The sequence below is a fragment of the Kryptolebias marmoratus genome, linkage group LG15, assembly GCF_001649575.2.
Source record: "Kryptolebias marmoratus isolate JLee-2015 linkage group LG15, ASM164957v2, whole genome shotgun sequence".
In the NCBI taxonomy this organism is placed as follows: domain Eukaryota; kingdom Metazoa; phylum Chordata; class Actinopteri; order Cyprinodontiformes; family Rivulidae; genus Kryptolebias; species Kryptolebias marmoratus.
The window spans coordinates 8460777-8487238 of record NC_051444.1 but is presented as its reverse complement, the minus strand read 5'-3'; the positions used below and the strand labels follow the sequence as shown (position 1 = coordinate 8487238).

At 37.2% G+C, this 26462-nt stretch overlaps 2 protein-coding genes across 7 annotated transcripts; one reads left to right on the top strand and one right to left on the bottom strand.

Moving 5' to 3' along the window:
* Nucleotides 1–903: 903 nt before the first annotated feature.
* marveld3 (MARVEL domain containing 3) lies at nt 904–6435 on the bottom strand. Of its 4 annotated transcripts, none has more exons than XM_017404669.3 (5): nt 6299–6435; nt 3021–3178; nt 2398–2657; nt 2224–2321; nt 904–1724 (listed from the first exon to the last, which is right to left on the bottom strand). In XM_017404669.3, the coding sequence occupies exons 3-5, from the start codon at nt 2640–2642 to the stop codon at nt 1078–1080; spliced, it is 990 nt and encodes a 329-aa protein (XP_017260158.1). In that variant the 5' UTR covers nt 2643–2657; nt 3021–3178; nt 6299–6435; the 3' UTR covers nt 904–1077. The 4 variants fall into 4 exon arrangements, with proteins under 4 accessions (XP_017260158.1, XP_017260172.1, XP_017260166.1 ...); XM_017404683.3 differs by having other exon boundaries at nt 2398–2631; XM_017404677.3 differs by having other exon boundaries at nt 2398–2622.
* usp10 (ubiquitin specific peptidase 10) lies at nt 5575–24849 on the top strand. Of its 3 annotated transcripts, none has more exons than XM_017404651.3 (15): nt 5575–5819; nt 10953–11021; nt 11306–11351; nt 11775–11834; nt 13182–14396; nt 16886–16977; nt 17304–17413; nt 17494–17552; nt 17636–17739; nt 18113–18212; nt 18890–19070; nt 19889–20054; nt 20957–21101; nt 21589–21654; nt 21851–24849. In XM_017404651.3, the coding sequence occupies exons 1-15, from the start codon at nt 5799–5801 to the stop codon at nt 22036–22038; spliced, it is 2622 nt and encodes an 873-aa protein (XP_017260140.1). In that variant the 5' UTR covers nt 5575–5798; the 3' UTR covers nt 22039–24849. The 3 variants fall into 3 exon arrangements, with proteins under 3 accessions (XP_017260140.1, XP_017260132.1, XP_017260148.1); XM_017404643.3 differs by having other exon boundaries at nt 13179–14396; XM_017404659.3 differs by lacking the exon at nt 11775–11834 and having other exon boundaries at nt 13179–14396.
* Nucleotides 24850–26462: the final 1613 nt, after the last annotated feature.

The following is a 26462-nucleotide window of genomic DNA, read 5'->3' as shown; positions in this document are numbered from 1 at the left end:
GTTTCACACTTTGTTTCACTAAAAACATTTTTTAAGAGTTTAAAACAAAGCATCTGGACTTCTTTTCTGTTAGTTTAATACATTTCACTTTCACCTGAGGAAAAGTTTCTAAAAAATTACTTATTTTCCATACTTCCTTCCAAGTAAACATCTTTATTTTGTCTCCTTTTCTGCATGTTTTTAAGGGTAAGTACAGTTTTATGAAGCCAAATGCTTATGCACAGACTCAGTTCATCTGAGAACATTTGCATCTAAAATAAAGGTTTTTACACTACATAATTAGCCCTGAAAATGTAAGGGTGTGAAAGCTTTTTTTTGTCCTTGAGCACAGCTTACAGTCAGAATCAAGTTTTAAGTTTAAGTTAACAGTTTTATAAATTACAAAGCCATTCCTCTTTTGTTAATAACCTATTTTAGAAAATGATTGAAATAACACATTATTTCAGCAAAAACAAAATATATAGAAAAAATAATCTGTAAACTATAAAGACTTAAGACACTGCTTTTTCCTCTTTCATCTTATATTAATAGTTATCTGAAACTATTTTGAAATTGTATAAGTGTGCATAATGAAATGGGATTTTTTTTAGGTCGTTTTTTGTTGTTTTAAATAGCAATTAGCAATTTTAGCCTTAATACTTGGAAGCAGTTTAAAAATGAGCCTAACCCTGTTTGTGTGAATGTTTATAGTAGCTGCCACCTACTGGTGAAGTGTGGAATGATACCTTAAAAAGTCTTTGAAAGCAGCTGATGAGAAAAAACAACTGATATAAGAGCTAAATGGCTAAATTATGTGTTTTAAAAAGAATAAATAAAACTTTCAGCTGTTTTACTTTCTCTACTCACCTTTTAATAGATTAAAAACCAAACAATAATGCATATTGTAAAAAGTTTATTAAAGAAAATAAAAATGATACAAAAGGTACAAAAATTTAGTGAAAGAAGTACAAAAAATATACAAAAGTTCTAAAACTTCAATTAAAAATGTATAAGAATTGATGAAAGGCTTGTATTTGTGTCATCATCAACAAAAATGACAGAGAAATACCTTGTTTTTGTCAGAGATTTTCACTCAGTTTATGTTTTTCTCAAATGTGGGAGAGAAAAGCAAGTTTGAAAATCATTGTTCTCGTTTGTTCTTTGCTTGTTCAGCTCTCGCACTGACCTGTAGGCTCTGACCACCAATACTGCACCAAAGATGAAAACAAACACCCCCAACACCCCGAAGAGTCCTCCCGCGATATCCGCACCGTTAAACTGGCACGAAAAGCCCTCGTGTCCTTTGCTCTTGTACATCTGCTCTCTGTCCTTACAGATCCGACTGTTGTAAGTTTCCTGGATTTTAATAAAGTAGAACGCAAGCGCAGGGATGTAACTCAAGCCAACCAGGAAGCTGAGCAGAGCCTCCACCAGCAGCACCACGGGCCGGCCATGAGGGACTCTGAAAACTCCCAGGGCAAACATGATGCAGGCGTATATCATCAACACCCCGGCAAAGGCCATCGCGAAGACATACGGGGGCCGTTTGAGCTGGTGGAAGAGCTGGTCCAGGTTTTTCACCTTCTCTGCGTCAGCTCCAGTGAAGGCGTTGGCTCCTCCGAAGTAATAATAGTAAATTCCACCGAGGCTGGCCAGGTCACGGTAACCCCCATTGTTGCTGTACGGCACTCCGGCACAAATTACAATGAGCAGATTCACAAAGAGCTGCATGAGCTGGCAGATACCTGAAACACACACATTAAACACAAAGAAAGCTAAAACAACAACAGCTAAAAGCAGAGGAAATTAGTTTTTTCTACAAGTTTTTACATTACATGTGTAAGAAAACGACATTTGATGGAAGGCGAGAATCTGTAAAAATGTGTTTTAGATTCCATTAAGCTACTTCAAAAATTAATCAGCTAAATTTAAAATAAAAAAAATCAAGACTGTAAGACCATGTGAAAGTTAAAGGGTTTACAAAAATAAGATCAGTATCTGTTCAAACACATCTACCAGCTTTGCTCATTAATTATTTAGACTGTATGTTTGAAAATGATCACAATCAGGAGAAAGTTTGGGTATCAGAATATGAGTTGTGAACGACTCTCAGTGACTACCACACCAAACTTTAGCTGAATGTCTGCAAATTTGACTGAATTGTAGACAATAATTACATGCCAAGTAAAATCCTAAAACCATGACAGGCTTAAGTTTTTTGAACTCAAACATGAGTATTCTCACCTCTTGCTGTCAGGGCGTGTCTGAGATCGTACGAGGCTTTTCTGTGCTCCTGTACATAATACTCTGCGTCGGAGCGAGACACTGAAGTCTCTCTGGGCCTGTTAAGAAAACACGGTTTCAGGAACACTGTTGAAGGCAGCTGTCAGTCTGTGCAGAGGAGAGGTGGTTCCTCACGGTCTGGAGGCTCCTTCCTGGTGATGGTCTATGTATGCAGGTTCCTCCCTGTGAGACGGACCTGTCGCCTGTCTGTTCCTGTCTTCCCTGGTCCTCCTGTCACCGGCAGACGCTCGTCCCTCCACGTCCCTCGGCTTTTTATACGTTGCCCTGTGTACATCCCTGCTCCTGTGCTCCGCATCACTCCGATGATGGTGCCTCCCCCCGTCAGGCATCTTCCTTTTCCTGCAGAAGCTTACGGACATGAATCCTCTTACAGCCTAACAAAGTGGACACTTGGCTTGAGGAAGGAGCCTACAGGCCACTAGAAACAGCAAAGCATCCTGGGAGATTACTTAATGAACATTAATTACTGGGTGATGCAGCTGATGAACAACTGAAGCCAGTTCTTTATTCATGAAGCAGCCAGATAAGCAAAATATATGCCAGCTTACTGTTCAGGGCTTATATATGGATAAATAAAAAATAACTTTAATAAAAAAAACAACTTTTTGCCTCGTAAATCTTGGCAAAAATCCAATCGATCCAAACGCAAAGATTATTTTTCCTCACCAAGTTTTACGATTTTAGATATAAGTATAAACTGTGAGATCTTAAACATAATTCAGATTTCTGTTTCCTACCTCAATAATCCGTGTTTATCGTCACTTGTTTTCGTTTACACTGCAAACCCACAGGCTGCCCCAGTTTCCGGATTCCCTTCCTCTTTCGGTCACCTGTCACCTGTCACCTGTGCGGTGCCACGCCCACTCTCTGAATTTAATCCCAGACAGGCAGGATTCTTCACAAACAAGCGGGGAGAGAAAGAAAGTTCAAGAAGCTGAAACAATTATCTTCACTTTTCGCTTTGTTTCCACCCCTTTGAAAAAAAGTTAAAAATTAATAATTAAATAAATTCAACAAACCAGAGCAACACAAAACAAACAGCTGATACCACTGGTACAAGGTAAGGTACAACAAGCCAGACTATATACATCAGAAATAAAAAAAGTCTTATATTTGTATAAAGTTTTTATATTTTACAAGCATCTTTAATTTCATGTCAACAAAGCAAAAAAAAATATATAAAAACACAAATTTTGTATATAAATATGTGTCCATTCTTACAGTTATACATCTACATTCTAAACAACTACACATTTATTAGAAGATAAAAAAAACTATAGTTGTGTTGTTTCAGTACCTTAGAAACCAATTTAAACATAATTGTAAGTATTTTGTCTGTAAACTCGTATTTTTCATGTTGTCTCAAACTTTTAACCAACAGGGGGCGCTGCTGAGCACCTGAAGCCTCCAGAAATTAACCATTTTTAAACACAATTAGCTGTAAAGCTTCACAAACCATCCGACCATCACCACTCTCTATGTGTAAGCTGAATATAAAGCATGTACTTTCACAGAATAATAACGTTTTAATTTGCGTTTTATTTCCCAAGTGCTTATGACAACATGAGTGCAAACAACACTTGTTTTGCGGTTCAGTCTGAACACGAACGGAAACTTAATTTGAAGGTTTCTACACGAACTGAGCTAAAGGAGGTGATGGAAAGTTGTTATTTTCGATTCAACCAAGTCCCAGCCACTAAAATTCAGCGACTCATGCCACAACCCGGACGAGAACGACCACGGTGCACGAGGTCAGCTTTCAAGCTCGTGGGTTTGCTGTCATCATCCGGAGTATTTCCGCCAAGAAACAGAAAGCTTTCACAATAAAAGCCACTAAAACGTATCAATAGTCCTGACTGTACCGTCTTATCCTGTATTTAAACAGTGGTAAAAAATAAATTTGCAAATGCTGTACACATACAGGACATAGCCTACATTTTTGAGGTACTTGTACATAAGATACTATTTATTTCCCTCTCAAACTATTTGCCACAGTAATTTAAGGGAAATGTGTGTACTTATATGTTTATTAGAAATTTTTGTTTATGATCATCATGTTGATGCTTTGACATTATGAAAAATGTTATAAACGCTGCGTGAAATTGTGACTTTTCCTCTGGGATCCCTAAAGCATCCATCTATTCGTCTTTTTTTTCTTTGGGTCAATTTAATGAATGTTCCTATGATCTAAAACCTAACAAAAAGCGAATAAATGAATGAATACATTTCTGATTTGTGAGTCAAAATATTTTTCTCTTCTCTGTTCTCTTTTACAAATCATTTTATGACCTTTCAAGTTCTCCTGTATTTCAAACTGTCTAACTATGTTTTGATTTAATACTGGCTGCTATAAAAGGATCATTCTGGTTATACACTGATTCAGTGTTAATTTAAATGTGTCATATATAACATCAGTCAGTCAGATCATGAATGTTGGCTTTACTGAATCACCACAATACTTTAGGGACAGTTTGTAGTATTTTTACAAATATGTGAAGCATTGCTGTTCAGCAGTTTACCTCTTCAAGGTAGTTAATATAGATTTAACAGATTATCAAGCTTCAAGGGCATGAAAAGCTATGTATCATCACTTTAACAGTGAAATTAAATGTATTTGCAAAATATATAACCCAAGAAAAGCATACACAATCCAAATAAATATGGTTCGAAGATGGATACTCATTGCAAAGTCATGAAAGCTGGTTCAAATAATTCATAAAGTAAGAAACAAAATCCACACAATTGTTTCCCCTTGTATTTATAGTTAGTGTGTCCTTAAATAAAGAATCTGAAAGCAAAGTTTGCGACAGGTTACCAACTAAGACGTGTTTGTTTACCTGCAGAAACATCCAAAATGACTGACGACAAGTAAACACTGGTGACGTCCATGGAAGATTTGGGATGCAGAAGGTTTTTTTGGGGAATTAAGCTGAGTGTTTTGCTTAAGTTGAGTGTATACCAGTGCGTACTAGTGCATATTAGTATATCTAGAAAACTATTGGCGTAAACTCTTTCAACATGCACTAAATGGTATAGTTCAGGATAACATCTTTTTGGTTTAATTTTTTTATTTTGCAACAAGTACCTTTAAGGAACTCCACAACTTGACGGGTGCTGTTAAAAAAAGGAGAAATTAAAAGCACACTAATTCTATATTCTATTTCTTCTCTTGATCGTTACGTTTTAAAAATAATTTACTAGACTATGAACGATAGAAGACCTTTATTGTGAAGAGTCCAGCCAACCGTTACAGGAAGTGTTTACTGTTACTCCTCCGAGCTCACGCTGCTACCTTAACCGACCGCGCGCTGGTTTGGCTAGCTAGCGATATGGCAAGGCGAACAGCATGAAGTGCTGATGCATTAAATGGATTTCGATTTTCGACCACCAGTACACCGTTGGGCAGCTGACAATGACGACGAAGTAGAACAGCGTTTGTAGTTGTTCTTACAAACCCGTAAAACCTTCCCGGGGAAGTTTTCATCTTGTCAGCGGAGGAGAACCTCACCGGGAGCATGGCTTCTTACAGCAACCAGGTAGCTCGGCTAACATTAGCCAGTAAAACAACTCAAGCAGGATTTAACGTAACTGTTGTTCGAAGCTTCACGACCGACCCTCGTTCGTATAGTATTTTTCAATAAAAGTGTTGTTAAAACATATCAGCGTTGTAATCAGCTGCGTGTTGTCATTTGAAATATCGGGCTAGTCGTGTCATTGAAATTCTTAGTACTGAAAAGTGCTTGCTAATGCCCCCTCCATCCCCCCCGCCCCATTGAAACCCAACCAGCATGGCAACATGAGCTAACAGGCCGTGCGCTCCTCCATTCATATGAGCCAGCGGTACTCTTCACCTGCTTTTAAACAGACAACAACCGCCCTTATCCAAATCACGCTAAATCTTGCGCATTTCAACACCAGAGGCGATTTGTCGTCAGATTCCACGAGTGTCATAAAGTCGTTTGGCGTTTTGAAAAGTCGCAGGAAACTGCTGCGTGTGTGTGTGTGCATGGCCCACCTGCTCTGTGCTGACACACGGGCCTTCTCCTGGACTTTGTTGTCCCAAACTTATTGCGTTGCGGTGATTCTACCATTTCGTGTGCTCATCGGGGGAATCGGCGCTTTTGCGGTACGCTTTCGCACCCCGACCTCAGACGTTCCCGAAAGCAGGAGTTGGGGGGGGGGGAAACCCCGAGACAGCCGGAATGTGTTTTCGAGCTGCTTTAGCTGCTAGCAGGCTAGCAGCTCTGCACAGGTGGTGTTTGCTGTCATTCCGCTTGCTGTAAGCCGAAAAAAGAGTGCCACAGCATGGGCCTTGTTTGGCTTATTGGCGTATTTGTTTGAACATACAGTTAAACGTGTCCTGGTTCAAGTGACAGACAACCAGTTTCTGTGTAGCTGGACTGGAACTGAAGCTAACTCAGTCGGGTGATGTTTCTGCTGAAGCTAACCCGTCATGTGAGAAGGCCCATTTTTGAGGTGTGCAAACAGTATCTTGCTGGCTCCAAGTTGCTGTTATTGACTGAATGAACTCGTTTTCTAATTGAAACAAAATTAACAACATAATAAATATATCAGGATGTTTTTTTTTTGTGCAGTACGAATTTCGCACTTTTGACTTGCAGCTAAAACAGAACAGGATTATGGACCACAGAAAGTGAAATCTCCCTGAATACCTGATTCTGCATGCTTTCACACCTCCTGCCTTCTGTTTGAGTATTTCTATTAGCAAACTAAAGGCTTGAGATAAAAACTCAGTTTCACCTTGTTTGTTCATAAAAAGTATACTTCTCTTGTGAAATTAGAAGCCTTCAAATATTGATTTACCAGATCACAAAAGGATATTTGTTAGCTTTTATATAAATCATGCATCGTCAATGGACAATATAAAGTATTGAGAAATATTAAATTTCTCAGGACATTTTATCAAAACTATCAAAGTTGTTTGGTGTTTGTTGTTGATCACATTTCAGCTTTTACAAGATGGTAGTATAATGGAACTTTTATTTTTTGCTCACAATTAAAACAAGGTTAATGCAAACGTTGTGGTTAGAAAGATTTAACGAGGGATGTCGCCCGGTTTATGGGCACCGAGTAACAAGTTAAACGCGCACCTAAATACACAAAAACAAGTGTTTGGTTACCTAAATGCAAACGTCTAAACTAGAACTACATGTGTGCACCCCCCGCAGCAAAGAGACATCACTCTTTTGAGATAAAACTCAGCAAACAGGTCATGCTGGAAATTCTCACCAATACTGTTTTTTTTTTGTTTTTTTTTAAACCTGCAACTTTTGATTTAGTTATCTTGTATTTACATTGTCTTGCAAATGAGAAGGCTCAAAAAAGTAGGAACATCTTTTATTTTGTCTACTAAACATGGCTAAGCTCTGAGATATCACTTAATAAAAAACTTTAGCGGTTCTTTTATTTGCGTTAGGTGTTTGTCAAATTAGTCCTCAAACATTTGTATTTTTACAACTTTTTACTTTTCTTGTATAGCTGTTTGGTAAAAATAGACTTGGCGATTATTTATTAATTAATCGATTTGCTTGTTGTAACAGATGTTGTTACAAATCTGGAAGTTTTTTTTGTCTCCCAACAAGAAAAGCCTAACATCTCATTAACTTCGAAGCTTAATGGTTTAGCTTAGGGATCTAGAGAGCGTGGCCTTTATTACCTGTGCAAATACGACATGTTCCAACTGATGCCTCCTTACCTTAAAAGTTTGGTCTTTATCACAAATAGCTTTAAAAAATTCTAAAATTTTTGCAACATAGATTTGTAGTCTATATGTGACACCTTATCAAAATATTAAATATAGTTTATTGTGTTTGTTTAATTTTTAGAGTACAAAAACATCCAAATACACAGTTTGCATGGAGTTTGTTTGGTTTCTGATTTCAAATTTTGGTGTTTGGTTTAAAACATTTTCAAATAAAATATATTTCTAGGACCATCAGGTACAAACCAGTCAGTCAAAATCAAACGTCTGTATGTCCTTTTTAATTAAACAAAAAGATGGCTGAAGAGGGTTTAATGCCAAAATGTTTTTTTTTACTGTGATGCATATGAACATAAAATAAGTTTTTTTCCGTTTGAAACGGTTTAGGTTCAAGGTTTGGACAAAGCAATTACTGGTAGTTTTTTCTGAGATTTGTAAAACAAAGGTTCAGCAACGCTGATTTGCCTGAACTGGTAGATCATCTTATGAGTTGTCATACTTCAGACCTGTAAAGCACAGTGTCACCAAATATCAGTCAGTGATCACAAAACGTCAAGTAAATCTGTTTTGTTCTTATGCTTGTTCGATCCACATCTTTGTCGATGTCCTAAGATTTTATGCAGACACTCATTTTGTCATTGAACTACTAAAATTATACAAATGATTAATTTGTTATTTGTTTAAAAGCACAAGAAGAAGCTTAGTTTGGTATGCATGGCATGCCTACAAAAAGAAGCAAAGGGGCATTCTCTCTGTTGTGATTGTATGAGCCATCCTGTGACCGTTGGATTATAGTTGGCTGTTTGTCACTTGTAGTGCCATTTCAGCAGTGTGGGCCCTCATGTGAGGCCTTGTTTGCAAAGAGGATACATATGCTTGAACTGCACTTTCTTTTCTCTGGGCCTTCCCTTTTCACAATCCGCTATTTATTGCTCTGAAAGGATTAACAGCGTGGCCCGTGAATTCAGTTAACCTTTTCTCAGTCGCTTTGTTTCCCGTGCACACGTGGACGCTTGTGTGGCACAATGTGGCGTTTCCTTTGAATCTGTAAGGGTCGTCTGTCAAAGATGTAGCCCAATTTTTTTACCCCATAATATATAAATCATTTAATAAATTAAATTAAATTAAAGCAACGGCAACAACAAGTACTTTGTGTTATGAATGAAGAAGTTGGTGTGACGGATCCTTCTGCTGTTCTGTGATTAATCATTAGTTAAATCCTTGACTCTTTTACTCAGCCTTGCTTACATTGTCAGTGAATGCTTGTTTTTTTGACATTTTTCTTGCAGTGGAGTGTATGAAGTTCTTAGTAGTTATTTATTTACTTTTTGCTAGCGGCGGGTGTGCTTTCAGTGAAGAGAAAACAAGTTGATAGACAAGCTAATCCAAGCAATGGTTAAAACAGTGCCACTAGAAAATTTAATTTAATGCAAGTGCAATTGTAAAATGTCTTACTGTAGGTCATTGTGAATATTTACAATGCTTTACCTTTGCATTGCTCTGTAATTTATCCTGAAGAACTCTGCATTAAACAGAGTTTGTGTGCAACACCTTGTTGCAAAATGGACAGCAGCATTATATAGACTGATGTCATTTAAATTAGAAGTACAAGTGCCCCAGTGTTAAAATGAATACTACACATTTGTGCATACTACTGTTGCATCGAGGCATAAAAGTGTAAACTGTTCTAAACGGCTGAAAACCGGTTTTCCTTCTTGGTTAGGTTGGCTTATTTTTCTGAAGTTCTCTCTGCTCGTTCAAACTTGTGTGTCACACTTTCCCCGTTTCTACGACACAAAGTATTTTTCTAATGCTTAAATAATTAAAGGCTTATTGCACATGTTTCCCTGGGAGCAAACTAAATTCAATTGACTGCAGTGACAGAATGGTAATTATTCTCTTTAATGAGACAACCTGTGACCTAATTAATCCCTCAAAAGTTTTCGAGCGAACAAATCATTTGGTTTGTTGTAATAATAGATGTGGATAAACATCATCCAGATTGCTGGGTCATTTTGTTATGATTTTAAATTTATATAGGCACAAAAATATATACAGGTGGTTATTGTAGAGAAAGTAGTGGCTTTGCTATAACAAACTGCATACCTTAGGATACCTTTTTATAAACAGATCTCAAACTTTCGTTTGTCTTTGCAAGTTACCCCAAAGAAAGCATCCTCATCGTATTTTATGTATTAAGTTTGTTTCTGAGAAATGCTACAGTGTTAGATGAACAAACTTTCCGCCACTTGTGCTGTTATCTTCAGGGAATGATTCATCTTGTAATTATTGACTACGTACTGCAGCGGATTCTGAACTGACCTAAGGAGAACTACTAAGTGGAAAACTTTGACTAAAGACATGTAGTTCTAACCTCCTTTTAGCACACAGGTTAAATGTTTCTCACATATGTAAAGTAATGTCTGGAAGTTTCGTTCTGTCAGAAGTTAATAATGTGACACCTGCCTCACCCTTGTTTTGTCCCGTACCTGAATGCTTTGTACTAATCTTAGGACAACCCACTTCTCAAAGGGCAATCAGTCCCAGAGTCAAATTGGAGCCATTTGTTTATGGTTTATGTATAACACTGCATGACTCACCATTTTATGATTTGCTTTACCTTTGGGCAAGATAGGGTTACATTACTGGTTGAGTGCTGACAGATTTTGGAAGCACATTTGTACCTAGATATCAAGTGATGGCAGCTTTTGATAAAGTTTAATGTTTGAGCTGTGTTAAATATTATTAAACATTATCATTCGAGCTGATCTGTAAGACCAACATGTGATTTCGTGTTTTCAGACTTATCAAAAAGCGTACCAGGAAGAGCTTTTCAACTTCGAGGTCATTAACGCGTTTTAAGTGATATGAACAAAGTATTTTTTAGAAAAGTCGTTTTCACAACATTCTCTTTTTAACTAATGTTCTCACTGATTTCTTTTCACAGTATATATTTGGGGAATTCAGCCCTGATGAGATCAATCAATTCTTTGTGACGCCTCGATTTTATGTTGAGGTAAGAAGTTTGAATTTAGATGTGTTTGATGGTTAAACATGGCTGGATATTCTTGTCCTCTGCTGGTCAAGAAACGATGACTGACAGCATCGAGGTTCATGGGTCATGTAATTTAGAAGTTTTGGCCTAATATTTTCCTAAATAACTGAGGCTTGAAGTTGGCTACACACATTGTTACATGTATGCTGTCATAAAACGAGGATAAATAAATATTCAACTTAAATAAACAATTTTAAATTTCATTTATTCCTTTTAATTTATAATTTGCATTAACCTTTTTACAGCTTCCTCCGTTCAATGACAAAGTTCCGTGCGTCAGTCAGTCTTCAGGTATGTACTTTTTTTTGTTTGTTTGTTTACTTTCTGTGCAATGCCAGCATTTGTTGTATTTGAATTTTCTTTAAATTAAAGCATCAAAATGCCATTCTGTCCCAGCAGAGACATTTTGTCATCCTTTTAGCTGTAAAGTTATTTTTTTAAAGCAGGTTTTTTAAAAAATGTGACACTGGATCCAGGCTTAACTGACTTGATTTAGCAAAAAGATGCCTTTTGCATGATTTTTGCAATTTTTTTGCATATTATATTTTAGCTTAAAGTCTTATAAGTTGTAGAAAACTGTAAGAATATACCATTTTCATTTTTTTTAATATTTTGGGCCACCAAATTGAAAATGTCACTCCAGCCACGTCCCCTTTTAGTGGTGTCCATTTGAACATAACACTTGCCTTACCTTGGTTTGTATTGATCATTCAGGAAGTTACTGCACTCCTGCTGTACCTTATATTATGGAGTCAATGGGACTGCAGGTTTGCGGTGAGTTGAAAGGTCTGGCGCCCTGTGGCTTGACAAGTTGTTATATATTACCTTTAAAACTAAAACTTCAGGTTTCAAAAAACCGGTGGCTTTCTAAACTGTGCATCTGTAATCTTCTTCTTGCCTGTTGAAAAATTTCCTTAGAGCTTTGCATGCTCAAGATACTCTTAAGTATCTTCTTTTGCATTTAATGCATTTGCACTACTGCAGGGCCCCAACTTGAACAAATTTAATTAAAATATACAAGTTGAGGCTTTTTTTTTAAACTAAGGGCATAGTTATGGTATTTGTGGCTGCTAACATGTATATGTATATAGATATATATTTATCCTTGGATTATTTAATTTTTTTTTCCCTGCTTATTGCGATTTACAGTAATTGTTATTTCAGTAACTCTAACAGAATCTGCTTTGGTCCCAGTAAAGGGAAGTATCTGCTCTTTTAATACTCTCTTTAATTCTGCAGACAATCAGGGCTTATATTTTGTGACCAATCAGCTGATGAAAGCCACTTGGATGATTTTTTTTCTAATTTGCACTTACTAATTTTTCCTATATATATTCACTTCCACCTCGCACCTTTCACTGCATCTTAATAATCTAAAGCCTTGCAACATATTTTTCATAAACATGTTTATGTATTTAAAGTTAAATATATTTAAACACTGCTTTAAATAATGTGTGGACTATTTGCTGTAGTCTTTTTTGTTGTTTTGTTACATTCTTGTATTTTTTTTAATTAGATAAGTCTGCTTTAGAAATAACTTGTTAGAATATGTGCAAATTATTTGTATTAAGTAAGAAAATACAATAAAATAAATTGCTAATGCCTCTTTGTAGGTTTATCAGGATCTATTAAAGGGGAAACATATCATGAAAAGATAAAAATTAACGCACCTTATATTGTCCATAACTCAGAGATGGCATGTCTTGAAAATTTGGCTACTGTGGAAAATTATCCCAAACTGTTTAAAATGTTTAAACAACATCAACAGAAACAAATACATTTTTCATTTATTTTTTACATTTTAGTCAGATGTTAAACTTCTTTTTGCATTTTTATGGTTTTTAAAAAAAAAAAAGATTAAAATTATCCATATTTTATTTTTATTTGTGGGAGATGACAAAGTTGTAGCCTAACCTACATTCCCCCCTAAACCCAGTTTATATGTTAAATCATCGCACTTCAAGGAATCACATAAGCAAATATAGGTTTATTTTATGTCTTAACATCTGAAAGAGCTTCAGTAAGCTGAGGCAGACACTAATATCTGAAATATCTAGGCTTTAGGCTGTATTTTAAATGGTGTTTTGTATTTTTAATTGCTTGAATTGTTTTCTGCAGCAGAAGACTATCAACACATTGAGTTTGGGGTTGACGAGGTGATGGATTCCAAGCCTGTTGGGGTGAACGATCCTTTGTACAAGGTGTCGAGTAACCTCAACCCCCAGGCTCCAGAGTTCATCCTGGGCTGCCAGCCTGCTCCGAAGGCTCAACAGACGGCTTCTCCGACAGCTGATGTCCCCGATGGAAGCCACTTCAACTCGCTGGATGGGCCCGACGCAGAGTCCTCATCCCTGGACAATCACCAGTTATGCCAGGACATGGACGGACTCCCTGGCAGCCTTGGACAGCGAGAAAGAAAGAAAAAGAAAAAACGGCCACCAGGATACTATAACTACCTGGATCCATCAGCTGGTGGAAGCAACAGCGCTGGTGTTGTAGATGGAGTGCCTATAACAGCACTAGTGAACGGACATGCACTTGGAGGCTCACACCACAGTCCTGAGGATGTTGATAGCAAGGTTTTGTCAGCAGCTCAACTTTCCACCCCTGCGTCTGTCTCCACAGAAACTGCTACAGCTGCTGTGTTTGCTCCCACACCCACTGCCAATCAGAGGACTTGTGATAGCCCTGATGACTCTTCTTTTGACTTAACAAGTGGGGCATCTTTATCAGATGGTAACAATGCAACTTCTTCCTCTTGTTCCTCCTCTCAAAGCAGAGGGATGACAGAGGGACCAAGGACTGCAGATCAGCAGCTGGTTCATTTGGTTCCTCAGAGTCCTGAACTTTCAGATACCCCACACAGCCCCCACTCCAAATCACCACCTCCTTCCACTGCTGAGGCCATCCCCTCTGTCATCACTTCTACAACTACTACTGAACTAGAAGGAAGGGAGGTAGCAGAGAGTGGTGTGGCCAATGGGCTAGACGAGCCTAATACTCCTGTCAGTGCAGATGGACACAGAGAGGACTGTGACAGTGAGGAGCAGAGTCAGCAGCTCACTGCAGACTGTGCCGCCCAGCCTTTAGTGACAGAGCAGGCACATTCACCTGCAATTCCTGCTGCACCCACTGCCAATCTTCCTAAATCCTGGGCTAGCCTCTTTCACAACTCCAAGCCTCTGCCTGGGGGCCCGCAGGCCTTTGTGGAGGTAAAGAATGTTGTGGAAGTTGCGTCTCCCTCCCTCGCAATGCCAGAACAACCCGAGAAGGTTGGGGAGATAAAAGAAAGTCCTGTCCATGTGTCAGAGGATCCAATGGCCCCTAAACTTGCAGGTATCATTTGAAGAAGCCAATAACATTTCTGTATTAACAGCGTTTATCTGCCTCAAGTGTTCTGTGCTAAAGGTGGATGTGTTCCTTCTATTTTTTCCAGTCATTTAGTGGGAATGTGGAGAAAATTGTTTTAAATTAAATAAGCATGCAGTTTTAAATATTGAGTAAAGAGTTGAAATAACAGGTGTCAGCTCTTTACAATCGTCACCTGCTTCTCTTAAAAAAAAGCTTTTCCCCAGTCTGGTTAAACAGTAAGCCATTGTGACAAGTAAAGATTTAAGAATTGAACACTAGATGGCGTTGCTGCATAGTTATCAAATATTAAGTCACTTGATTACATTAGTGTAACCCACTTTAAGTCCTCTACAGTATTTAAAGTAGGTCAGGTACTGTGTGGGCCTCATGACTTGTGACCAAAGAAATGTTTATGCACAGGTGGATCATTGCTTTCTCTTTAGTGTCTTTTGTTATGTTATCTATACATCTTCCCTCAGACAAAAGATCTTTGTTACCTTAAATCATGGTATGTCCAAATTTACATTCCAAGGTTGTTGTTGGATTAATATTTAGTGGTTTCAGGCTAATTCAAATGGGGTTAATATTATTGATTGATTGATAATTGATGCCTCACAAGGCATTGTTTGTATAGAAAGCAGTTGAGCACATATCGTAGAAAAAAAACTCTAAAGATAGTTACTATGAATCATAGAAAAGTATACAAACTTAATATGAGAATATGGTGCTATAATTAAATTTAAAAACTAAAAACACCTAGGGAAAAAAATGTTTGCATGAGTACTGCCTTTAGGCTCAGTGGACTGATGGAAGCAACTGATTTTACATTTAATGGATACTGAGGGTCCAGAACAGTGAACTGTGCCTTACTGTTGACTTTCTTCAGGAACAAATGCTGCAGCTTTTTGAGGCTTGCTTCAGTGTTCTTATGGTACATCTGACAAGTTGATTTATTTATTTTAATCAGATTTAGACTGCTAAATTTGCAAATCATGGCTGGCAAACAAATTCTTATTTGGTTTCACGAGTAAATAATTGATTTCATCACAAAACAACTCCATGTGCCTTTTTATATTATTCAAGGACATGAAGACAGAGTTGGTAGGGCCAAATCTGAAGTTTTTCTATCATGAAGTCAAGACTTCTGCAGAAGTAGTCTGCAGATTTGTCTGTTTAGATCACTTTGATTTCATTGCCTGAATTTACATTTTGGGGTTTAGTTTTTGCATAACATTATAGAAACTTTCCAAAGATCTTTATTTTTTTGTTTTGTTTTGTTTGTTTGGCACCATTGTTTGACGTCCAGCAGTACATAATGCTTGTAACTTGAAATGCCTGTTTTATCTTAGTGACAATTTGTTGGCCTGTGACAAGGAAATGTTTAGTTTTAAATATGAATGAAACCATTTTTTTTTCTTGGATATTTTCTCACTTTGATAGCAGTCTTCCTACACAAATTGTTTTAAAACATTCAAACTGCTGAAGTTGCATGCAGTGCGAAGCAGAAGTTTGTTTTTCTGATCTTCAGTACTTTATTTTCTCTGTGGGAGACTGGTGCAACATGGCATGACTATGGACTGTTAAAGCAAAGGCAATTACAGGCAGATGGAAATTTTTCCATAATGTTGAGTAGTTTTATTTGATAGTGTTTATTTTCTGGTGTTTAGTCTGTGCTAGTGCCATTTCAACTTGAAAAAGACCAACGTACTTGAGATGCAGCAGCATGGAGCCACAGACCAGCTGTTTTGTAAAGTCTGTATAACTTATTGGTTAAACTGTAACAAAACTGTATTCCAGTTCAAGTTGGGTTTCAAAGCTCAGATTATTATCCTAGTTGAGTTAATATGATCCACTGGCTATTTGGAGAAAAAAATGCATCCTTACTTTGCTTTAAGAAACTTAATAGTGCAGTCAAATGTCACCATAATGAAAAGATATTAATAACAAAGTCTCACAGTCAGTCAGTTAAAAAACATTTTGTTCTAAAACTAGGTTTGTGTTTTTTTTTTTTTTTTTTTATGTTGCCAAGAATGGTTTTAAAGCAATATTTAAATTATTTGCTCGGGTAAATGCTGTGGAAGTGCAGTGAGAAAGCTGCACAACCTGGAAAATACTCATGGTTAATTTTTGTGTAATGCATTTTATTAATCCCAGCTAAGCTAATGCTGATTTTGTTTATTCAAATCATCTGTTAAAACAATCCACGTTACCATGGGAGCTGTGCTTTTTTGATGGCAGTTTCCCTTCCTAGGCGTGGTACAGCAATCTCTTTCTCTTACTCAGAGGGTCTCTTGTGGTGTCAACAGAGCCAGGAATGGAGAGAGAAACACTTTTTTTAAATATATGAAATATACTTGTGATCTGTGGTGTAATGTTATGTTTTGCTTTCATGAAATTAAGCTTAGATGTGATTTTTGTTTGTTGTACTTGAAAAGTTCCTTGTTACAGAACAATGTCTTTGTTTGAATCCCCAGAACTTATTGAGAATGTGAAGTTGATACATAAACCAGTGTCTTTGCAGCCAAGAGGGCTGATCAACAAGGGGAACTGGTGCTATATCAACGCTGTATCCTTTTTCATCATTTTCTTTCCTTCACATTCATGCTTTTATTTGGCTCGCTGTTGTTAGCAAATTACTTGCTCCAAAAGTATGTCGTTTCTAAGCTAAAAATGGCACAGAGGGTAAACTGGTTAACAGGTCTTTTTTTTCTGTTATTTGCTGATAGTGGTTTTCGATTGTGCCAGAAAAAAAAAACATTTGAAGTTTTAAGTGCTACAAAGTGAACATAAGGGTTTATTTCTCAATTTGGAATGTGTTTATATGAATTTAATCTGCAAAGCAGCCTGTTATTACTTGTTCTTGTATTGTAGTTCTTAACTCTGAGCGCTCAGACCCTACAGGCCCTGATTGCATGTCCTCCCATGTATCACCTGATGAAGTCCATTCCTCTGCATTCTGAAACACAGAGACCATGCTCCTCCACTCCCATGATAGACAACTTGTAAGAAGGGCTTGTTGCAATCTAACATCTGATTTTTAAAATGTCTGGGTGGCATCATTGCTTTCTTTTGTCTCTGACAGTGTAAGGCTGGTGAATGAGTTCAACAATATGCCTGTGCCATCTAAAACTAAACAGCAAAGTAAGATAATGTTAATCAGTGCAAGTGAAAACATTTGGGACCGTTTTCTGTCACTGACCTGGGATTTCTTGTTGTCTCCACAGATGTTGGCGATAAGGTCGTAAAAGACATTCGACCTGGCGTCCCGTTTGAACCAACTTATATTTATAAACTCCTCACACTCATCAAGTCGAGTCTCTCTGAGAAGGTACGTTAAGCTGCTTTGGGATAGATTACATTTTCACAGCAAAGCAGTTCTTTAAAGTTTGACTTTTTTTTTAATGATCACACGTTGAAAATCCTTCAGGAACAGACAGTACTTTGAGTCACACACTTTTTCATGGAATGAAGTAGGTCTTCAGAATAAAAAAAAATTGGTCTACCCATGCTGACTCAACCTTCAGTTTTAAAGATGAAATGATTTAAATGCTCAGAGACATCTTTTGATATTTAATAACACTCATCCTGTCTGTGCGCACTCTTCCTCTTTATCTCAGGGAATGACGTCTGCAAATTAGCTCTTGTATTTGACAGCAGTGATTTCGTGTTAACCCTTGCTGATAAACTTGTTTGTTTTTAAGGGTCGTCAAGAAGACGCAGAGGAGTATCTTGGGTTTACACTCAATGGACTGCATGAGGAGATGCTAGCGTTGAAAAAACTAATCTTGCCTCAGGATGAGAGTAAGACGTTTAACTGGATTTATTCTTAGACAAATAAATGCTCTTCTCTTTGTTTAACTTAATGGAAAAAGGAACGGACCTCTTTATTCTATCTAAGAAAGTAAACAAATTTTGTATGAAGTTGGTGAAATTGTTAGTTTACAGTAAAATCAATTCAAATAAAAATTACTTCTATGCAGCAAAAAGGTCTTCTGCAGATGGATAGCTGCTACCTCAACAATTTTTCTCAAAGCACCTGTCATCATCTTAGACAAAGTGAAATATTATGTTTTCCTAAAGTAGTACACTAATTAAACCAGTTTCAACCTCAGTCCCCAGCATGACATCTCTAAAAATTCTTCCCAGCTGCTGTGAAGTACAAACAGTTTGGATAATGAAAGGGGCTTAGCACAACTATTTAGTTCAATGTGTTTTATTTAAAAAAGACTGGTGTTAGTTATTCCTTGTTCAATGTTTCCCTGTAGTTAGTTTATAGCAGAATAAATAACCAGAACTTTAAGCACTGATCAGATTACAGAACTGTCTCTCTGTCCTCTTTGTCTCCGTTTGTCATTATCACACATTATCAGTTTTATTATAAAATACCTTTTCATGCAAAACTGGGATGCACTTGGTTGTTTTTTTTATTGCCCCATTCATTCAAGCTAATTGATTTTTGTGTTTATGTCCTCCCACAGAACCTCCTACACCCAATGGACCAGAGACCCAGCAAGGAGTGGAGGAGGATGTCGCTGATAAGGAGGAAGAGGGAAGTGAGGATGAGTGGGAACAAGTCGGCCCCCGAAACAAGACTTCTGTCACTCGTCAAGCTGACTTTGTCCGCACACCTATCACTGATATTTTTGGTGGACACATCAGGTAAACTGGTGAATTGAAATAATCTATAATATGTAGAAAATTGATCTATTCACTCTTTATTGGGTAGGCATTTCCAATATTAGCTTTTAGTCGTTATTGCTTTGCCACCTGCGGCTTTTTCCCTCCCAAGTCCTCCGCAGCCGTTTGTGGAGAGTCTAAAGCTCTAAACTTTCAGACAAATTAGAACGTTAAGAATCTGTTGCTTTTTTCTGCTCAAATAGTATGTTCTCTAAGATTCTGGTCTGGCACAGTCCTGCATAAGTTTTATTGTGCGTTCAAAAGGATTATTTTCTCAAGAATAGTTCTGTGCCCCTGGAGTAAAGAAATACAACTGTGGGTTTTTTTTTGTGTGTGTACGAGGTAGTATGAATGCCAGCTAAGCATGGCTAAAATCCACAACCTTTTTAAGGCTTTAATCTGAGAGACTGGCTTGTCTTGAGTTGCTGCAGCTATTCTTCTTAAATTTAAAGTGCTTTAGCTGCCATTATGATCCGTTGTGTTAGTTTTTCCTTTTAAATTTATTATAAAAGCTGCAATCAGAAGAAGCTTAGAATAATAATAATGGTTGTTGAAACGAGCTTTGCTGCACAATTCTACCATGAAAAGAAAAAGGTAATGTCAGGAAGAGGTTTAGATGTTTATAGTCATGTATTCACTGCCAATCACATTGCAGGAAAAAGGTAAACATTGTAGTAGAACCGCTGAGTAATATTGAAAGGGGAAATGTTGTAAGCCTTCAATAACAAGTCCAGGTCTTTAACTTCTTACTGGTGTATTTTCAGAATATTTTACTGTGGATTTCTTTTTTTTCTCCCCAGATCGGTGGTCTATCAGCAAAACTCTAAAGAGTCAGCCACACTGCAGCCTTTCTTTACCCTGCAGCTCGACATCCAGTCTGAGAAGATCCGCACAGTGCAGGAAGCTCTGGAAACGTTGGTGGCCCGCGAGTCCGTCCAGGGCTACACCTCTAAAACCAAACAGGAGGTAAATAAGAACCTGCCCTCTTCAGGCTGTGCTAAAACAGCAGTGTCACTAATTATGATATTGTTAGTATTGTGTATTTTGTTTATGATCCTAATTCTCATGCTATTCTTTAGAAATTCACTAACAGAGTGAACAAAAATATTTTAAACTCTTTAAAACAAAAGTGTAATTGTTGGTTTATTGAAGGTTTAATGTGCCTTTCAAGCCAAATATTGTGAGGTGATTAAGTTGAGACAGGTTATATTTTACTCTGAGCTGCAGATATGACCAAACCGTTCATTAAAGGAGACATTTTCTAACCTTAAGAGCCCCAAAAAAAACTTGCTGTAACGTCAGGCGCCTTAGCAAACACTGTCAAAGCACAGAAAAGGTGAGATTTGCACAAGGACTTCTCTGTCACATTTATCATTTTGTTTGTTTGGAAGCCTCAACACAGACATCCAAACTGTTAAGTAAAAATGGAAATTTGTGTGAAACGATTGGAGTCTTTGAACATGAAGCTGAAACAACCGGTACAAAGAACATCTGCATCACAGCTGTACTATAGACACTTTTTGTTTTTTTGTGGGTGGTAGTTACAAAAGATAAAACGTTTTTGTCATTCTGGAGACAAATAACTGTAGTACACAGCTTGTCTCGTAGCTTTTATACTCATAAAATCCAGAATATTTAGTGATTTGCTTCCTTTAAATGGCTTCACGGGCTTTTGTGTATCCAACTAAATGTTACTTCTCGTCCTGTACTTTGTTCTTTACTGTTTGAAGAATTTTATTGGCTTTTATCTCAAATCTGCTGTTCTAAAACGTTTGAAGGCACTCTGGAATGCCAGTTTTCAGGGTAATGTTTTAGTACTGTAAATGTACACTGTCTGACTGCTTCATGCCTCTCATCTTTGCTTTCAGATTGAGATAAGTCGGAGGGTAACTTTGGAAGAGCTGCCACCCGTGTTGGTGCTCCATCTCAAGAGATTTGTTTTTGAAAAGACTGGAGGTTGCCAGAAAATGACAAAGATCATTGATTACCCTGTTGACCTGGAAATCAGCAAAGGTATGCATGAACCCACCCTCTGCTGAGGCTCACCCACTGATTCTTAGTGAGAACACGTCTCATTGTTATGTTCAGTTGATTATTGATGTAAACATCTGTAAACCAGTTTATCCTGACCAAAAAGTGGAATTATTATTATGTATTTATTTATTTTTTGATCAACCATACAGCAAAGGTAGAAATAAACTTTAGAAGACATGATAAAATGCTTTAAGGTTAGAAAGTTTAAGCTAGCTTCATATTTTGCTAAATAAGCTGCTTAGATTTAGGTTAAAGTGACAATAATTATACTATTCATATTTCAGTATTTGAACTTTGTAAATATTTTTCCTCTAAATTTAAAGCATCTTTTCATCTGGCTTTTAAACTTTTAAATCATCTTAAGAAACATATTTTTTTATGATTTATAATTATTAGCATGCCACTATCATTCATACATGTATATTTAATGTATTTAAAAAAAAATCAAACCACAATTTTCTTTCAGACCTCTTGTCTTCTGGAGTGCGAAGCAAGGTGTTGAAAGGCCAAAGAACTTACAGGCTCTTCGCAGGTATGTGTTTTTATATTTTAATATATATATATATATTTGATCACATTGTCACATTTACTGTAAAATGATTGTTCCTTGCATACTTTTGTAAATCATTGTCAATTTTAAAAATATTGAGTTTGTCCTAATGCAGTTCCTTCAAAATCTACAAGCTAAGCAATTAATGCTTGAATATTTTCTCCCTCTCTTTCACCAGTTGTTTATCACCATGGAAACAGCGCAACAGGCGGACATTACACCACTGATGTCTTCCACATCGGTCTTAACGGCTGGTTGCGTATTGACGACCAGGCAGTGAAGGTCATCAACCAGTACCAGGTGGTGAAGCAGACTGCGGAGCGCACCGCCTACCTGCTGTACTACCGCCGCGTCGACCTGCTGTAGACACACACACACACACACACACACACACACACCCAAGAATATCTGAGCATATTCCCAAACATGCACACACACTTAACAGACATGTCAAAGTGCACTTGTTGACAAAGTGCGTCAACATCTAACACAAACACACACCAAACTAATAAACAGGAACACTGCCCAACTTGTTCTTTTGCAAGATTTTCCTATTCTTCCCTCCTGTCTCCGCTTTCCTGAAAACCAGCTTTTCCAACGCCTTTTTCCTTGTCACCGTACTTTACTTTCAGAAGAAGAGAAGCAAGCTGCATTCACAAAGTTTTCCCTGTGACTGCTCTTTTTTTTCTGCGCATCACAGCAGTTTTTTTTTTCCTCCTTTATTTTTTGTTTCACTTTTAAAGCAGCAAGGAAGGACTGTTCAGGTTGGGGTTCCAGGTTTGAACCTCGGACTTGCCTCAGACCTGGTCTACCACATGGCTCTGATGGCCAACAGTGAACTCACACAGGAGGAGCTTTCTACTACAGGCTGCAAGTGGACTGCAGGTGGAATTTTCTTGTTCAAACCCTTTTTTTTTTTTTTTAAAGGAAATAACCCAGAGATATCAGTGTTTGCCTTTTATTAAAGGAGAACTATCGGCCAAATGAATTTGCAGCAGTTTGAAAGCCTATCGTTTGCCCATGTGCATTGAAAAGGCCCAGCACCAGCAGTATCATGGGTCTCTTCCCCCCCAAGACCAGATTGTTCTTCTCTGCCACCAACTCCTCCTCCTCCTCCTCCTCCTCCTACATGTCCTCACTTTTATGATGCTTTTAAAGGTACAACTTGAGCCATCAAAAGCAGAAAGAAAAACATGTGGTGTATAAGATGTGAACTTAACAGCTTCCTTAATTTGAAAGATCCTTCTTATGGTATTTGGGTTTAGATTTAGACTATTGTGAATAAAAAAAAAAATATTAATGCGCTTTAGAATTTAATTACAAATAAGCTTCTGTGCACAAAATGAAAAGCAAATGCGTATTTCAGATATTTAGATCAAAAATTTTGAAAACTTAAAAAAGGAGCAAAAAAAAAAAAAGTCTCTTGCTGACCTAAAATCGATGTGTCCTGACAGACTGTGCTAGTTTTTAAACCTAATTCTTGCTTTGGAGAAACGGCAACCGATCAAGACAAATTCCAATGCAAAACCTGCTCTTGTTTACTTTGTAAATTTCTTTCTTCATTCTTTTTTTATTTCATCTCCTTTTAGTTTTTTGGCTTGTCCAAAGGATCCACCTGTGTATTGGTGGTTTGGGGTGTATTATTGAGCCACACTACCATCTCACCCCTTTACATAAAGACAGCGGGGGTTTTCTTCTGTTCAGCTAAACATTTTTCCACTCAAGAGTATGACACTCATCCTAATCGCATGGAAAGTCCAAATTAATGTATGAAGATTTAAAGATTTGCTCTTCATTTGGTGAATGTTTCCTCTGTTGCGATAAACAAAAGGTTGGGGGAAGTCTGATTACATCCGTGCTGAGCTGTACAAATAGACCCTGGACATGCGCACAAAAGGAGATAGTATTTGCTTTTCTTTTCTTTTTTTTGCTCATTGATTGTGATCATTTTTGTTTGCGTTATTAAAAGTTTAGTTTTTTTTGTTTTCTTTTTTGTCAATCATTTATTAGATGTCCTTCTCATCTTGCTCCCTTCAGAAAAATATGCTTGCAATGGAATTGGAGTTTGAAAAGAAAATAAACAGGCTAAAGCACAACTACAAATAAATTAAATAGTTATTTGCTTGGTATCTATTTGCCTTTGTCTATTTGTTGTTTTGATCATTTCCATGTTTACTCCAGATCTGTTTCTTTCCAGTTATCAGTATCACCTTCAGTGTTCCCACATCAGCACCTTTTTGCATCATTTGGACATTTTCATTCAACTTTTTCCTGAGACTCATGTGGACGTTGGTTTCTTTTTTTTTTTTTTTGGTTCATGTCAGTTCGTTCAGTAAAACAAGTTACACAGGTGAGACTGGATCGACATTTTCCAGTACAATGGTGCAGCATAATGTAAATTTTCAGAATTTTTATAACAACGTTAAAGTCAAATACCATCTGAAAGCTTACTCCAGTTAAATGCAAATTGTCTATTAGATTAAAATAATTTCTATATTTTAGCATAAATATGTGATGCATAGTGTCATTTAACTTGTGGGTTTCAGTCAGAAATCTTTTTCAGGTAAACCAAAGGACATCATCACGTCAGCCCTACTGCCTTTCATAAAGTTAATGTTCCGACTTTATTTTGCCTTGTCCATCCATTGCACAAAGGAAACGGCATGCTCTGTAAACCACTGATTCAGCATAACTTCCACATAATTCCGTTGTGCTGCTGGCTTTCATTTCTGGAAAAAAAAAGTGACATTGTTGACTGCATATTTTACTTCACCCTTCAAAGAATGTTTCTAAGATGGGGATTTCAAATGGACACCTTCAGTTTTCTGTTGTTTGGTTTCAGCTTGGTGTCTTTTTGGCTGGTCAGGAAACGTGCTGGTGAAAAGCTTCAATAATGTTTTTTCAGTGTGTGCTCCAAACACTTGTCTGCTGGGTACTGTTGGGATATTGACCTTAAAACAAACAAAAAAAATCTATTGTCTTTTAATTTCAAGCCTTCAGCATTCTGTTTTTGTTTCTTGTTCAAATAAAGGATTGTGCACAAAGCAGTTTGCTAATCAAGTGTAATCTAAAGAGTTCCTGGCTTTCTTATGATAGTCAATACTGAAAAACTTTGCAACCTCCAGACCTTGGACTGGCTTACACAACAATGTGCACAATAAACCAAAATAATCTAGATTCTTGGTGTTCTGCATATTTTTAATTGCCCTCTCCTTACTGTATATCTTCATGTGCATTTGTCATGTGTTATTCCTCCTCCTGAGGTCTGGCTGGCTGCTTCAGTGGCCTCAGTATTTGTTGGGGTTGTGGCACAGCTTACCTCGCCTTGGTTTAATGGGAAGCAGACCCATCATTGAAAAATTTGCCATGTAAGATTTTTCTGTCCTTCGGCATTCCATACTATTTATTCCTCGCTTTCCATTCTTTGAAATGTATCTCAGAAACTTTAAATTGTGTGTATCTTTTGTGTTTTTAATGTCAGAAGGCAGTCGCCTCTTGTTTTATGGGCATATAGCCTGAGGAAGAAAATTGCATGTTTGATTCCTGCTGATACACCACCAGTCCTTAAAGCCATATCTTTAGATTGATGTTGGATACATGTAACTTTGTCTACTCCTCACGTGCCTATTTAATGCTTTAAGTGGTTTGCTAAAACTGTAGGACTTTTTTTCCCCCCCCTTATGCCCTCTGAATACTTTGATTGTGCCGTTCAGATAGTTACAGCTTCGAGTATCAAGATATTTTTGTGTTAATCTAAAATTGAGTCTCCATTTAAGGTGGCAAAATCAAACCTCAACTTTTAATTTATTTTAATAAGCAGAATGAGGCACTAACTATGAAACAAAAAAAATCTGATCTAGCTGCCATTTGCTAAAACCTTGGCAAACATACAATTTGTGTGATTTCCTTTTAGTTTGTTTTATGTTTTACTGGTAAAACCACATACTACATGTGCAGAGCCTGTATGAGCACACAAGCCATGTAAGAGTGGCTCTTCAGGTTTTTCCTACCTGTACAGGGATGTACTCTGGCGTGTGACCTCCTAAGGAACTTGAGAAAAAAAATGTGTAAAACCTAATCTACAGGCTTCACCACAGTGTTCATATTTAACTTTTCACTGATTCTAAGCTTCTGTACTCCAGTGGTTTTATGCATATCCTGTTCTATCTCCGCACTGGTTTGTTTTTATCAGCCATGCTCTTTTTGTTTGTTTTATTTGTATTTATTTATTTATTTTTTACATTTATTCCCCTCAACCCTACACATCCCATATGTGGTGTTCAAAGATTCCCTCAACAGTTTTTAACAAAATGGGGGATAAGAAAACCCAACATTTTAAGAAGCTGTATGACTGATGTTCACATCAACAGCACCCCTGAAGAGCTGTTTGTGTGGTGGTTCATTTAACGGATCCCTTTTTATTATTTATTTATTTTTTTAGAGTGAATCATATTTTTTGTTAAGTGTTAATTGAGTGTGTCCTGGCAGTAAAGTTGTTTCTGGTTTCCATTTAGCCTGCATTGAGTTATAGCAGATTTGATGGAGCTGAGTAATGACTATTTTAGAAGAAAAAAACAACTTGTCAGGGCTAAGATAAGTCATTGTTAGACTGTTGAAAGTAGCTGGCTCAGGACTGGAAAAATGCACTTTAAAAGGTGGTTTATCTATTAGTTGGTTTACAGAGAACAAACAAATAAGCCTAAAGGATACAGATCCACTACTGTCAGAACTATTCTTGATCTAAAAATTAAAATCAATAACAACTAGGGGAATTCTGTTTTATAAACTTT

What these genes read in the sequence shown, in the direction of transcription:
- marveld3 (XM_017404669.3), bottom strand. Translation starts at nt 2,642, where the DNA reads ATGTCCGTAAGCTTCTGCAGGAAAAGGAAGATGCCTGACGGGGGGAGG. An exon ending in CAGGAAGGAGCCTCCAGACC is followed by an intron (nt 2,322 to 2,397) that starts GTGAGGAACCAC and finishes TTTTCTTAACAG; the next exon opens with GCCCAGAGAGACTTCAGTGT. An exon ending in ACACGCCCTGACAGCAAGAG is followed by an intron (nt 1,725 to 2,223) that starts GTGAGAATACTC and finishes TGTGTGTTTCAG; the next exon opens with GTATCTGCCAGCTCATGCAG.
- usp10 (XM_017404643.3), top strand. Translation starts at nt 5,799, where the DNA reads ATGGCTTCTTACAGCAACCAG. An exon ending in AATGGCCCCTAAACTTGCAG is followed by an intron (nt 14,397 to 16,885) that starts GTATCATTTGAA and finishes TTGAATCCCCAG; the next exon opens with AACTTATTGAGAATGTGAAG. An exon ending in TGACCTGGAAATCAGCAAAG is followed by an intron (nt 21,102 to 21,588) that starts GTATGCATGAAC and finishes ATTTTCTTTCAG; the next exon opens with ACCTCTTGTCTTCTGGAGTG.